Source organism: Gymnogyps californianus, chromosome 13, assembly GCF_018139145.2.
Source record: "Gymnogyps californianus isolate 813 chromosome 13, ASM1813914v2, whole genome shotgun sequence".
Taxonomy (NCBI): domain Eukaryota; kingdom Metazoa; phylum Chordata; class Aves; order Accipitriformes; family Cathartidae; genus Gymnogyps; species Gymnogyps californianus.
Window position 1 is genome coordinate 8,341,425 of NC_059483.1, and position 14,825 is coordinate 8,356,249.

General features: G+C 46.0%; 1 protein-coding gene across 3 annotated transcripts in view; it reads left to right on the plus strand.

The window, feature by feature from the left end:
* The window catches only part of ADAMTS9 (ADAM metallopeptidase with thrombospondin type 1 motif 9), an 87,059-nt gene that overhangs the window by 21,132 nt on the left and 51,102 nt on the right, over positions 1–14,825 (plus strand). For 2 of the 3 annotated variants that reach the window (XM_050904954.1, XM_050904956.1), the window contains exons 11-16: positions 13–120; positions 4,816–4,961; positions 11,776–11,957; positions 12,059–12,195; positions 12,822–12,939; positions 13,202–13,297. In XM_050904954.1, coding sequence (XP_050760911.1) covers positions 13–120; positions 4,816–4,961; positions 11,776–11,957; positions 12,059–12,195; positions 12,822–12,939; positions 13,202–13,297 — 787 coding nt within the window. The remainder of the gene's footprint in view (positions 1–12; positions 121–4,815; positions 4,962–11,775; positions 11,958–12,058; positions 12,196–12,821; positions 12,940–13,201; positions 13,298–14,825) is intronic. The other variant, XM_050904955.1, reaches the window with a different exon arrangement.

A 14,825-nucleotide genomic window follows, 5' to 3' on the forward strand; every position in this document is an offset into this window, starting at 1 on the left:
CAATAACTTAAGCAGATGCAGTGTCGGCGGCTTTGGTGTATTAACATCGATGGCGCACACAAGGGATGTCGTACCCAACACACGCCTTGGGCTGATGGGACAGAATGTGAGCCTGGAAAGGTCTGTAATACCTGGTGGTTCGTGCCTCGTAGCTATGTTTCCTAGGGCTCAGGCTAAGCATATCAGTCAAAATCATCCTGTCCCAATGGCCAGGGGGCACAGCTTCTGACCGCAAAGGTGGAAGCCCAAAGCATCTCTGTGTGTTTTAAGCTTAGTGTGCATGAGTCAACTCTACCCCAGATAATGTCATTAAAATCAACTGCTTGGCATAATGTTGTTTAAAGCAGGTATTCCTTCTGGAGTGCTTATCTTTTTTAAGTTAACGCCCTTGAGTGAACTCTTGAGCAAAACTTTTGCAAAGGTTCCCCAGGCTGTTATTAGAAATTTCCTATGTGATGTGAGCAATTGGTAATTTTGTGTAACATAAACTTGCCAACTGGCTTCTCATCTTGACAACTTCAGAGTAAAATACAGAACTGGTTGACATTTTCTGTATGGAACATTTTTGGCAGTAATTCATAGAAACTTTCGATTGCCATGTGCAGTGTTAGTTTCCAGCTAACATTGTAGTTTCTAGAATAAGTATTTAGTTTTTAGTTGTCCAGATCTGGAGAAAAATAGTTGAGAGGATTTTTCTTTTTCTTTTATTGAGATACTGAAGCTTTTGAAGAAAAATGGTAACTAGTTTTCATCATTTGTATCTGAACAAAAATATTCGTTTTCATCATTTGTATCTGAACAAAAATATTCTCCATCTGGGTCTAGTAAAAAAAGTGTGATGTTATTCTACAAGGTATAGCTTAAAAATTTGCTTTTCTGGCTATTAATGATCAACAGTTAAAGTTTTCTTTAGAAAGAGTCAACATTTTAATTCATAGTCTTTCAAATGTATTTTAATAAAAATATCTGGATGCTATTTTAGATATAATTTTCCATACAGGCTGTGGATCTCCTTGGTAATTAATCTTTTGTTGCATGTGTCTGAAAAGTCAATTGTTCAACGATGCTTGACTGATTTCCTTCAAGACAATGGGCATAATGTATCAATTTGCCTTCCTTTCTCAGGGAAAACTGCAGTCAACACGTTTGTTTTTATTGTTGAGAATGTGCATTAGAGATGTGGTTGGAAATCCTATTCCTGTGCTACTCCTTGGAGCCAGTGGTGCACCAATATTGAATGTTTTTATGTAAAATCCCCCCTGTTTTGAGACTCAGGATAAAGCTTAGGCATCTGTGGAGTCCCTGTGACTTGAGGCCTTGTGTCTTCAACTTCTCCGTTGGTGAGCTTGGGGTCTGCTCACTGCTGGAAGCTCAGAAATAACTATTTTCTTGAAATTCCAAAAATCTGGGCTGCAATTTTGTTCCAACAAACCTGCAGTTACCCTTGGATATGACCAGAGTGATGTGCAAACAACTGCAATTGAGCAGATTAGCACCTCCTCGGAGTTACCCCATGTCATGCAAGAGGCAGTGTCCAGCTGCATGGCTCTTAATAAAGACCCTGTAAGCAAAAACATTTCAGTCCACAAATTTAGACAATTTGACAAGTTTAGACAAATTAGACAAGTGTGACCTGAACTTCTCAGCTGAGAGCAGATGGGCTCTTAAGAAAAGCTAATGCAGTCCGCTCGTGTTCAGGCATTTGAATGTATTCTCACAAAAAGGCTTTACGGAGTAATTCTTGTATCTGTGTGTTGGTCTAATTCAAGCTTAAGGTTTGTATCATCATAAACTCTCTCCTCCTCAGTGTTTACCTGGGCTTGTAAAATGCTGAGGTGCGAGTTTGGAGTACTTTTCATTGGAATAAATCACTATTTTGGCACTCTGCTGTGGCCAGGAGCCCCATCAAACTGCTGCTTGTTGGCTAATGCCTTGCCTCAAGTCTGCATGTTTAAAGCCCGTGATATATGGGTTGGCAGATGGAGAAAATACCATGCCATTTTTTATGGAGATATCCTTGGAGATGAGGGAGCCTGAATAGCTAAAAAAAAATCTAGCTAGAACTACTGGGATGTAGATTTAACTGGGCTCTAAATTTGTTCTTAAATCAAGGACATTAAAACAACATGGGAGTATTAGCTTATGCATATTTTGCATGTGAGGACACTGAATCTGATACCGCTAAATCAAGTAATAAGCCCAGCCCAGAGTTTGGCCTTTGCTGGGTGAGCACCAGTCGTGATGGTTTACAGTGTTTCACAGCACCAGTGCATTGTTGGGTGGAAATAAATTACTGAAAGAAAATAAAAAGGGTCGTAAACTTGGACCTCTATCTCTTGTGGTTTTCAGGGTTGTTTAAAGAATGGTAAAAGAAGAGTAGACGAATAGTAATCATTTCTGTCTCCTGCCGTATGGCAGCAGGTAGCGTATATGTTATGCATGCATGAAGCTTCACAGCACTTGTCTGCCCCCTGCTAATCTATTCAGCCAAAGTCAGCCCAAGGATGGGAGCTGGATTTGGTGAATTATCTGGGACTCCAGTGGCAAGACAAAGGAAAGGAAAGTCTGTTGTGTCTCCCGTCCCTGCCATTGCTCTCCTGCTCAACTGTGTGTCTAAGTTATTTTGAATTTGCTCCAGACAAAAACTCTTTTATTCTCTTCATTCTCTGATCTGTAAGCTCATAGGAAAGAGAACCCTGGCAGTCTTTTTAGTTTTTCTGTTGTAACTCAACACAGAAATTATTTTTAAAATACAAAAGGCACAAAGGTTGCACAGCCAGACTATTCACAGTGTGGTTCCAAGAAACACCATTGCGTTTCCATAAGATAATCTTGCTGTTTATTTAAAACAGCTGCTCTTTTTTTCCTCCTTCAATTTACCATCAACTCCAAACCCCCAATTTTTAATAAAATCAAGGGATGTAGGTGATTTCCTGGTTAATTCTCAACCATCAGATGGGAGACATATAGGTCATGTCACGGTCTGTTAGCTCTGTACATTCACTAGTTAGCTATTCAGTCGTCTTCTCTGGGTCAGTGGTGCCAAGCATGACTGTGGTTATATATTTAGCTGTGAGCATCAACATTGCTGCGAGAAGTTCTCCACTGGGACAGCACTGTTGGATTGGCGTCATGTATTTTTGTACATTGATGATAGCTGTCGGACATCTTTGTCCCTGTACAGGTCTGGCGTAGGGGTCCCCATCCTGCAGTTTTTCAACCCTCTAAATGCCAGGAAGAGTTGTGCATCGTAAGGGTTTGTCCTGCAGCAAAGAAACAGGCATTTCAGCTTATTTTATTCCTGTCCTTTCCTATAGCAGATATTTTTCAGCCAGTTTCTATCTGGGGAATCAAATCTTCAGATGAAAGCAAATCTAGGGCACATTGCAGCGTAGAGACCATGCTCATCTCTGAGCAAACGTCACATTTAGGGCCCAAGCTACGAGTTGTTCAGCCGTCCTGCAAACCATGCCCATAGGCAAATGCACCTGAGATCAGCTTTCTTCATCAGCAAAACAATGCGACAAGCCAGCCATCGTGGGCAAAAGGTGTTAAACGTGCTGCAGAGCCAGTGTCCTATGGGCTGGATGCACAATCCCCATGACAGCTTGATTTTGCTCTGGTTTCCTAGATAGCTTTCCCTAAGGTGGTTCATAAGGATGGCTAAAAAAGGGAGATGAGCTCATGGTGTGTTTTGACACAGCCTTGTTCCACTATTAGTGAAAGGGCTGGAAAAATGTGGTATATCAGTAAATTCAACCCCATTCCCATAAAGATCATCAGGTGTTTCCCTGCTTGAACAGCATCTGGTGCAGAGAAATATTGCAAGAGAATATTTTAATGATGCACTACATGTTTTCTTCTTTAAGTCTGTAACCTCTTCTAATCTGTGAGCAATCAGCAATGTTTGGGCTTCCTATAATTGCAAAGATTTAGGCATCCACCAGCAGATGAGCATGTCTCTGGGTTTAAATCTGCTTTAGTGAGCAGTGTTCAGTGGGAGGGAAGCCCTGCTCTCACGGGTCTTGGGGACACTTTTCCATCCACTCTGGTGGGGCCAGAAGGCGGCTCTCCCCTAGATCTCACCTCTCCAGAAGTCTGTGTGGTCGAACTAGCAAACATACCCCAAAGGGACACAGTTTATACTGTAAAAATGGGGGGTGGGGGCTTGCCAAGATAATTTAGGCCAGTTTTCCAAACAAAAGAAAACGAGTTATAGCTGGAAAACAAAAGTGTAGGCCAGACCTTGGCAAGCCCCGTGTTATGGCTGAGTGAAAAAAAATACTGTGGATTGAGGAATTCATTTTTCTATTTTATTTGCCCTTTGGATTTGGAAGTTTCCTTTCCCGCTTTCTACAGCTGTGGGGAGGTTTGAGTTTTCCCTGGTGTTTTTCCCCATTGCATGTCTCCTCCCCAACACGGTGCGGTTCCTGCTGCTCTCCAGGAAATCAAATAAGCAGCTTTTTGGAAAGTCAGTGCTGCGAACATTGCCGTGCTGTTCGGCACCAGTAAACAGGGAATATTTGGTGGTTGCTGTTGTCCTCAGTCTTCTTCCCATAAATCACTCCTGTGGACTCAGCACCTTGCCTTCGCTTCTCCATTTAAGGGTGCAGAGAGAAAAAAATATGAGGTGTGACAGATAAAAAGTAAAGAAGTTCAATTTTATTTGATTGCAAAATCTTTGCTGCATTTTGCAAGGAGTGGTTGAGAAATAAATAAGCATGGGTGTCAGAGCTCGGGCTGGTCACTGGTGGTCGGCTCGTAATGCGAAAGCAATGCAAACCCACCTTTCCCATCTCTCTCCTTCGCACGCAGCACTGCCGATTTGGGATGTGCGTGCCCAAAGAGCGAGAGGCACCAGTGATAGACGGAGCGTGGGGGACGTGGAGCCCTTTCGGGACCTGCTCGAGAACCTGCGGCGGCGGCATAAAGACGGCAATACGAGAGTGCAACAGGCCCGAGTAAGTGCACGGAGGGGAAGCACCGGTGGGTGAAATGGGGAAAAGCAGCTGGGTTGCCCAAATGGGCTGAAATCCCCTTCAGCTGTTCCCAGCCCACATGTGCCCTGGGGATGAGTGGCTGTGCCCTGGGGACGGGTGGCTTTGCCTGGCACGGATGAGGCAGCATGGGAACCCAGGAGGAGCCGGTCACAGGTTTGGTTTGTGGGTAAAGTACACTAAAAAGGGATCCCTTCAACAGAGAGAGAAGGCAAAAGCTAATATCTGCATGGGTTTGTTGCCTCCTGTTTTCCTGGGAAGGCACAGCTGGGGTCCAACTTCCAAAGGTGTTTTTCTTCCTCCAAAGCTGTGGATCAGAAAGGAGGGAGAAGGGAAGGAGCTGTGGTTTTATCCATTTTTCACCATTTTACCCCTGCTTTGGCTGCTTTTGCAACTGTTCCTACAGGCCAGATCCTTTATACAGTTTCCTACCATTTTACTCCTGCTTTGGCTGGTTTTGCAGCTTTTGGCTGGTTTTGCAGCTGATCCTTTATACAGTTACATGTCAGCTGGTGCAGACTAGCCAAACCTCAGCAGAAATCTGTGCCCCATTAAAAAGTGGCACTCAAAAATGTTTGCCGTCAGCCTGGAATGCAAAATCCTGCACCCTTTGAAATGGCAGGGAATTTTGCCGTGGGCTTCAAGGAGACAAATGTGTGGCTGGTGAAATATTAGTAATAGGTTGAGCAACTGGTATGAAAACAGCCTGTTTACATAAATTGTGAACTGTGCTGGTTTCTGTTTAACTGCCGCCTTTCAGCCCATGAGAGCAAGAAGGGGTGGGCAGGATGCTTTCTGGGCTCTCATTTGGGACTGAGACACAGAGAGGAGAGGGGTCTGCAGAGCTGGTTGGACCAAGAGGTCTTAAAAAGGTTGAGCAGGCTCGTTCCACTTTCTCATCATTGGTGTTGGACGGCTTATTGCCAAGGAAATTGCCGTTAGTGATGTGCCAGTTGCAGTTTCATCACTGCTAATGGGAGAAGGGAGAGCTTGTACCTGCAACACCAGTGGTGAAGTGACAGGAGAGGCTGGCTCAGCACGGCTGGGCAAGTGTCGAAAGAGAAGAGAGGGGTTGAGGCTAAGGGAGTCGGACACCAGCATGTTGATTAAAATGATGCTGAGAAACACAAGCGCAAAGGAGTTCTCGTCTCGCTGTGCTGAGTCAGCACACACTGTATGGTCTTCCAGTAGCCATGGAGACACAAAAATAAAATATCTTTCCACACGCAAAAATAGCTATGCTGACAAACCTTTGGATGCTGTCAGTGAGAAGTATTCCCATCTTCTGGAGAGGCATCTGTTTGGACTGATAGCTTTTTGTGATAGAAAATCTCCTTTATCCTAAAGGCTTGTCAAAGGATTTTAAATTCCATCTTCTCTTATAGCTTGTGTTTTGTATCTTGGTATTTCGTGAGTCGTATTGCTTTGGCTGGGATTTGCAAAAGCACCTAAATACGCTCGGCACCAAGCTGCCTGTGAAATCCCCTGCGCTTATCATTAATAGTGGTTATTTTCCAGGCCCCTTTCGAAAGCCATGTAGCTGGCACTGGCCTCTCCTCCAACCCCTCGTGAAGTCTCCGCGAGGAGTCGTCTGTCCTAGCACCGTCCACAGAGCTTTACACTGACTCTGTTGTTTTATCCCTGTAATTTGACATCATAGCGTGGGCTCCCACCATCTGCGTCCCCATTATCGTGGGGCTGCTGAGACAAGGCAAGTGGACGAGACACCGCTGGGTACTCTTCTGCCTCTCCTGCTTTTCAAAGTACTTCAAAAATATACAGAGTTTCTCCTCTGTCGTAGAAGGCAGCAAAACCACCCCAGATACCTTGAGTAAGGTCTGAAATAGTTTTCAGTAAGTGTTTTATATTCAAAGATGGTTTAGCTTTTTAAAGCTTTTTCTGTGCACATGGATCTGGGGTGGGATCTTGCATACCAATAAAATATTGTGTTAAGTCTGACATCGGAAATGACCCCCCCTGCCATGGTACAAAAAATAAGGCTGCAGCTCCTGCCTCTGTTTGTAACGTGCTCTGACACCTATGTGGACGAGTATCTTGGAGGGCTGTAGGAAGAGCTGTAAGCCTCTGAAACGGCAGCAGACTGTGTTTTGACATACACTGAAGGAATGTATTAGCTAACCAGGCCAGACCCTTCCCACCAAGATTGCCCCCTTGGGAATTTGAGGCTGGCTGGTACAGACAAAGCCCACGGCTGCGGTGCGTCACGTAGAAGCTCTGTGGTGCAAGCCCTGGTTTTCAAAGCAAGGCATAGCTGCAGAATTATGGGGAAAAGGCATATTTCATAAGATGTCAATACCAGGAGCGCTGTTTTCAGAAACGGCTTTCTGGATGGGAGAGCGTTATCTCTGGAAGCGCGTTGTATCACGTCTGCATTTTAGTCCATCACAAAAGTATCCACCTGTGCTGAAAGCTGTTTGAGTTGACATGTAAACACATCTATAGATAACTGTGCTGGCCACTGGCAGTACACGTACCGATTCCTGGTCCCAGGGCTTCCCGGGATGCTGCAAAGAAGATCTCAAACTGATCTGTGCACACTAGAGCTTCACAGGTTTTTCTGCAGTCACTGCATGAGCACAGGCACATAGGCAGATGTGCAGATGAACACACGTGCCCCACAGTTAATGCGCCAGAGGCCTTTCGTTGTGGCAGCCTGAGTGCCCCCAAGCAGAGCTGCTGCCCGTGGGGCTGAGCACGTGCAAAGCACCCCCAAAACAGCGCTTCTTGGCGAGGTGCCTGTACCTGGTGCTCCAGGACTGCTGAGAGTTGGGTGCTGCCTCAAGGTCTGCAAGTGAAAATGTTGAAGGTTAGTAATTGCAGATGATGCATTAAGCATTGCGTATTTAAGACCTATTGGGGTGGGAGTGGGAATAAGACGTCACTGTTCCCCAGGCCTGTCTGCTGTGTCCTGAGAGTTTCTGGTGTGCTGGGAGGAATGCAGCGAAGCCGGGATGTCTGCAGGAGCTTGTAAGGGGAACGAAGCTAGATTGAAAGTGGGTCCACACCGGCTGTTAGTTGATCAAATAGATGATTCAGAGAGAAGGGAAATTGAGGCAGAACAAGGAGGTTTCTATGCATGTACTGCTTTCCCTCCATCTCTGTGGTACATTGTTGATGATTATCTATAAAAATATTACGTAGTGGGAAGTAGCCCATATTTCTTTGTAACGCTGAAAATCAATGTTATATGAGGCTGACTTATTTTTCAGGGTCAGCTCTTTCTGCTTACTCAGACTCTGTGAAAAGCGATGTTGGTTTAAAAACACCCTAAAACTGTCAGGGTGGTTTGGGGCTGCTTTGAAATATCAGAAGTGTGAGTGTACTTCAGCCCCAAACACTGGCTGCGGGGAGATTTACTGCCACAGTTAGGAAGCTGACAGTTTGCAATGCTATGGCAGGTTTTAGCGTCCTTCAGTTTGTGGTGTGTCCATGTGTTCAATGTTATCTCAATCTCACAGGTCATGTCTAGAGAAAAGGAAACTATACAGTAGCTTGGGATCTTTGGATGTTGTTAGGCATACTCTTTAAAAAAAAAAGGCTCCTGCATGTTCTTCTTAACTAACTTAATATTTAAAAGTCTCATTTTAATGAAATTGATGTGTATTGGAAGCAATGTGGTTACCATAAAAATGTTGTAATGGCAATTTTTTTAAAGAAATGCCCTGTTAGAGGTTTGCTTAATTTAGAGCCTTCGTCAAACTGTAACAGTCCTGCTGTGGTATAAATGCTTTCGAAGTGAAAATGATGAATCCTGTTAACTCCCTCATGAATGATTCAGACTCACCGAGGTCTGGAGTGCGCTGCTGCCACAGCTAAGAAGTTTCCCCATGTGCTGTGTAGCGAGATGGTCGAGATGTCCCTTTGTAGCTGGAGGTAGATAATGTGCCTGCGTGGGAATAGTCCACGGGACGGGCTCCGGCGGTGGGAAACCCGCAGCAATCACCGTTGTGCCTGCGAAGCAGGAGGAGTCCGGGATGTGTCCGCAGGGGCTGCTGCGCTGGGTTAGCTCTGGAGCGGTCCCAAGTGTAATCAGTTAAATTATTGCAAGTTGCTTGTCATACCAAGGAGAAGAGTCTAAATCGGCAGAAACTGAGTTTAGACTTGCTCCGCTAGAAACTGGTGTAAAATCAGTCTGTAAAGAGGAATCTGCACTGGGCGCTGTGCGGTTGCTTGGGCTTTTTCTCACTGGTACTCGCTTAATTGCAAGCACCAGAAACCTTTGCAAGTGACACACATTTAGTTTCCAGATGGCATGTGAGAGCTGCCCTCGGAGCAGGTAGAGCTGATATTACCAGCTATTGCTCTGGGCTGTGCCTAAAGACAAATCATACCCCTCGCGTTTAGGATAGGACTTGGGGGGTCTGCACCACGGCAGCGCGTGTCTCAGCAAGGAGAGGATGCTGGCAGGAAAAATCCCATGTGTGTAGCTGGTGGTGTTCTGCATCTCACCTGCGGCTGCTGGAGGAGGCAACTCCTTCTGCCAAACCTGTGAGCATCCCTAGAGTGGTGCTGATGGGGTGGTGGGAAGTCTGCCTGCCCTTCCCCGCTTTGCAGGTAATCTTTTCGCAAGCGCGAGCTGCTCTGTGCCTCTGTCTCCCCATTTATTCCACAGGGACTCTGCTACTTGAGTCATAAATAATTTTCAAACATAAGAGTGAAGAACTGTTATTTGTGGGAGAAAAGGCACTGCTGGGCTTCCTAGGTGGTTGATATGCAGAGATGCTAAAAAAATTGTGTTCAGCTGTATGACCGTGTTGACTCGCTGTGTGTAGAGACCCTCGTACATGTGTAGGGGGTTTCTGTCTCTGTTATGTGAGGAGACGCTGCTGCGTGCAATGTGGAGAGCTTACGATAGGCAGCTCCATGCTAAGGGCAGGGCTGGTTCCCGTTTATCACTCGTTGGTTTGTGTTTTGGAGGGTCTCCAAGTGTGCAAACCAGCTTCCTTCCCGAGGAGGCTCAAAAGGAAGACGTGCTCTGCCAGCATCCCTGGGGCACCGATGGGCATCTGGTCGCAGGGCGAGGCAGAGCCGATCCTGAAGAAAAGCCCTGAAAGGCAGGAGGTGTGGGTGCCAGGGCTTCAGCACCCGGCGAGTTGCTTTTCTGATCTGCACTTCTTGCTAGCGCAGGCGCTTGTTTTGTTCAGGGGTTGGGTAGAAGATGTAGTTTTAGCAGTTATTTTGCAGCAGAGGCTGGAGCTGGGCACAGACGTTGTCCTGAGCTTGGAGGGCCACTCTCTGCCTCTGTACACGTGCCCCAGCACAACGTGGTCAGGACACGGTGGCTCTGGCCACTGAGGGTGCTCTTGCCCACCACTGACTGCTCTGAAACGGTCTGTTAAAAGGAGAGGCTGGGGCTGGGGCTAACCTCAGCTGGTGGAGGCTTTCCCATGCTGATGGCTGAGATGCCTGTTAACTTCATCTCCCTTGAGTGCATGTCTTAGTTGGTATAATTTTTCCTTTTTGGATAATTACAGCTTTGCCCAAGTTGACCCTGGCAACATTTCATCCAGATTGCAGTATCTTTCCTTCTGTAACATCAGGGAAAAGCAAAGCTGCTTGGGTGATACTGCAGTTTTTATTATGCATATTAATGGTGGTAGCCTGTAGAAGCCTGCACCATGCCCTCCCAATTTCATCTGAAGTTTCAGGAGAGAGCAGCAGAGACAGTGGGGATTTTTTGGAACATTTAAAGCATGGTGCATCCTTTTTTATTTTATTATTACAATTCATTATATACATAGAAGGCTGCACATAGGTGGGCATATGATATCTTACCCAAGTTCCTAGAAGAAATGTCCTTTGAACAGACAGTAAATAGGATAGCTTGTATCCAAGGGTACTTTCCTCGCAGCATTACCATAGCTAAAAATGGGTCCTCACCAGAAAAGTTCCTTCTGCTGGGCTGCTCTGATGCCATCCATGTGCAGCTCGCTCCTGCACCGCTGCTGACAGCGGCCGGAGCGGGAGAGGCTTTTTTGGTCCCCGAAGTGAGCTGTTATCTGGCAAAGGCTCCGTCTACATACGAGGACAAAAATAGTTTTTTGACTACAGCCCTGAATCTAGGAGTCAGGAAATTCAAAATGACAGTTTCTCCTAGGCTTATCCGCTGGCTTTTATGTGACTTGGATGATATCACTCTCCCCAGTTTATACCAGAGTCATCCTACTATAAAATGGGGGTAAAGTATTTATTGGCCATCTTTGGTGCTTTCTGGAATACATGGAGATAAAGTTGTTTAAAAGTGTCTAGCATTACCATTTCTACCATTTTGGGCTAGAAATCCTGAAGGACTAATGCTGCCTGGCCTTTCAGCCTCTGCAGGGAAGCTCTTTCTCCTTTCTGCTGTGACATTTAGTTATTTGCAACCCATTAGATCAGATGCAAACTCTCAGTCACCGAATCCATAGGACTGATGGGGTTGTGGAGGGATGGTCCTGTATGGGATCCCTCAGTGTGAAACTAAATCCTCAGGTGGGAGGAAGATGTTGCTCTTCCTTTCTGGCTTCTCTCACTACCGCTGCATTCATCAGAGAGCAAATATTCCCTTTTTCATCCCTTTTTAGCATCGCATATGTGGTCTTTTTTTATTAGACGCCTGCATAATCAGCCTGGGATATTAATTAAAGACATGCATAGATGTAGACAGAGCCATCAAAATGGTGTTGCAAATACCAACTGTGCTGAACAGGTTGCAGAACTGCAATTGCATCTCGTTTCCAGCCCGATCCCAGCCGGCTTCTCTTTCTTGTTTCTGCAGGCCTAAAAACGGTGGGAAATACTGCGTGGGTCGTCGCATGAAGTTTAAATCCTGCAACACGGAACCATGCTCGAAGCTGAAGAAGGATTTCCGGGACGAGCAGTGCGCCGACTTCGATGGGAAGCACTTTAACATCAACGGGCTGCCCACGAACGTGCGCTGGGTTCCCAAATACAGCGGCAGTAAGTGGCAGGGGGGATGCAGGTCCTGCCTCCTGCATCACCGCGTCGGGGTGATGGCATTCGGATAACGTGCTTCTGGTTTTCCTCCCTCCCGTCTCCAGTCCTGATGAAGGATCGGTGCAAGTTGTTCTGCCGAGTGGCAGGAAACACAGCGTATTACCAACTGCGAGATCGCGTCATCGACGGGACGCCCTGCGGCCCCGACACGAATGACATCTGCGTGCAGGGCCTTTGCCGGGTAAGTATTTTCCCTTCTCTTTAGCGAGCGTGACTGCAGTTTTGCATGGCAGGATGGCACTTCTGCACCTTGCTTCACCTAGTTGTTGGCGTGCTCTCTTTGCTCGGGGGCTGCCGGCAGCATCCGCAGGCTCCGCGAGCCCCGGCTGGTCTGAAGCTTGTGCCAACCTCCAGATTTGCAGAAGAGCTGTGCATGGAGGATGTCTGTACGTCTGCCCTAAGTTACTGAGGGCTGTGGAGATCCAAGCCTGAATCCAAATGATGCTTTCTTCTGTGCTCTGCCCTGGTTCTTCCCAGTCAGACCCCAGAGCGCTTTACATTTCCATTCATAATTCTTTTTCACACTTTCCTCTATGGGAACAATTGATGCAAGAAGTTTTCTCTAGCGAAAGCATCGCCTGATACAAACGGCAGTTCTGATTCTTGCTGTGTAAAAAAAGCCTTTTGTTTGAAAATGGTGTGGGATGGCCACACTGTAAATCAGCAGAAAAATGTGGGGAAGCAAAACAATTTGTCTCATGGCAGCCTTTTGCATGCACAGCTTTTGTGTGCCTTAATTGGGAGGTTTGTAAATGCTGTTCTAGTCTGTATTTGCTCTATCTAGTTTTTCCAATTTTTCTCTTAAAGCAAGCTGGATGCGATCATGTGCTGAATTCAAAAGCAAGAAGAGATAAATGTGGTGTTTGTGGTGGGGATAATTCTTCATGCAAAACTGTTGCAGGCACATTTAACACGGTGCATTATGGTAAGAATCTGTTGCTAAAAACTTTAGAGTGAAAAATGCGGGTCTATAAAAGCCATTACCACACTTAATCTACAAAAACACTGATGTAAAATGCAAAATCCTTCTAGCTATAGCATATTCCATTTTATAACTATTTATGTTATCCCTAAATGAAAAGTATCGGCTTGTGTAATGTGAGGTAATTTTGCTCATTTCCCTTCCCCCCGTAAAAAGCAAATGAAATGTCTGTGTAATAGCCTTGACTTGGTTAAATCTTTTCTAGGCTATAATGTTGTGGTCCGCATCCCAGCTGGTGCAACTAATATTGATGTGCGTCAGCACAGTTACTCAGGGAAACCAGAGGATGACAACTACCTGGGTGAGTTAGTTGCAGTCCTTGTTTCAGTCCAGAAATCTGCTTTATTGTCTGATTGTGGTGATATATCTACTGGCTGCTCTCTGCTAGGGAGGATGAAGAATTCATTTAAGGGAGATGTTTTCTTATTGAGAATTTATGTCATATGTCTACCAAACATTCCGCCTTATCTTGTTCCTTCTTTTTGTTCATGCCATCCTTGATGCAAAGTTTGGGAGGTTCACAGATGATAAGAAGTATTCTTACCTGCCGAGCCTGGGCTGTGGGTGGGAGCTGAGGCACAAAGCTGGGAACCAAACAGGCTTCTGAGTTCTGCTGGAGTCTCCTCGTTGCAACTTAACACATCTCTGCTGTCACTGTGCCTTGGTGGGAGAGTAAATATGCCGTACCCTGAAAGACGTGTGTACAAACAAATCCAAAGAGAAAATATTTTCTATTCCTCTGAGAATAATAATTCTGATTTCACTTAGACTGAGCCCTTCTTGTCCCTGCCTGACAGTGATATGTAACTGTGAAGAAATACCCTGCACCAAAGATGTTGGTTTGATTTAAACCTAACAATAACTTGGCCTTTGGCTGTTGGACATTCATAGTCACTGTTTTCTCTTATCTGCGGGTATGTCTCTAGAGGCAGATGAAAATGCTTGTGGTGCTGCGTTAGACCAGCCTGCTGCAGGCACGTATGCTTTTAGCATGGCCATGTGTCTCTTTTCCACCATGCTGATCAGTAATTCACCCCATAGAGAGTTCTGTTTGGGTTCTATAGCGGAGATAACACAAACGCACATTATGACTGATGTTACACCTGCCAGTTGAAGGCTGGTTTTACCATTAAGTCCTGTTTGGGTCCCTCCAGAGTCTGTTCGAGCCGCTGATGGAGCAGGGACTCAGGCTGTGGCCCCTTGCAGTCCCAGGGAGATGGCTGCTCTCCCGGCTCTGTTCCTCCTCTTTTGCACGCCCTGTGCTGGCACTGCCAGCTGCGCTCCGGTAGCGTGGGGTCCCGTATTTACATCTCTGAGCAGGGCACTTCATCTCGTTTTATCTCGCAAAATCCCTGAGTTGTTGAGCGTTTTTGCAAAATATGGGGCTTAGCCCAAGTCCTCGCTGTAACTGGGTATGTTAAAAATGGGACAAGGCTGGTGGTTTCTAGCCTGTTGAAGGTAAAGGAATTCATTTGAGAAACGAGTAGAGGAGACTATCGTGCGCCAAAGGGAAATGGTGCTGACAGCTTTGGCTGTCGCTCTGAAACGCCATCCATGTGGCTGGACCCTTCATTCAGGCAAAAAGCTGAGCGGGTCCTCCCTGTCCTCATTCCCAGACTGGGGTCATGCAAGGCTGTCTGTCCCTGCACGCACGCAGCCGTTCACTTACAGCCGCGTCGCATCGTTTCTGCACATTCGCAGCAATGAAATGAGATAGTGCAGCATGAATGCACATCAGTACCAAGAAAACCTTACTGAGGTGTGATAGTTTTCCGTCCTGGGGGAGGGAGGTACGTTTCATTATTCCACTTTTCTAGAAAAACAATCCT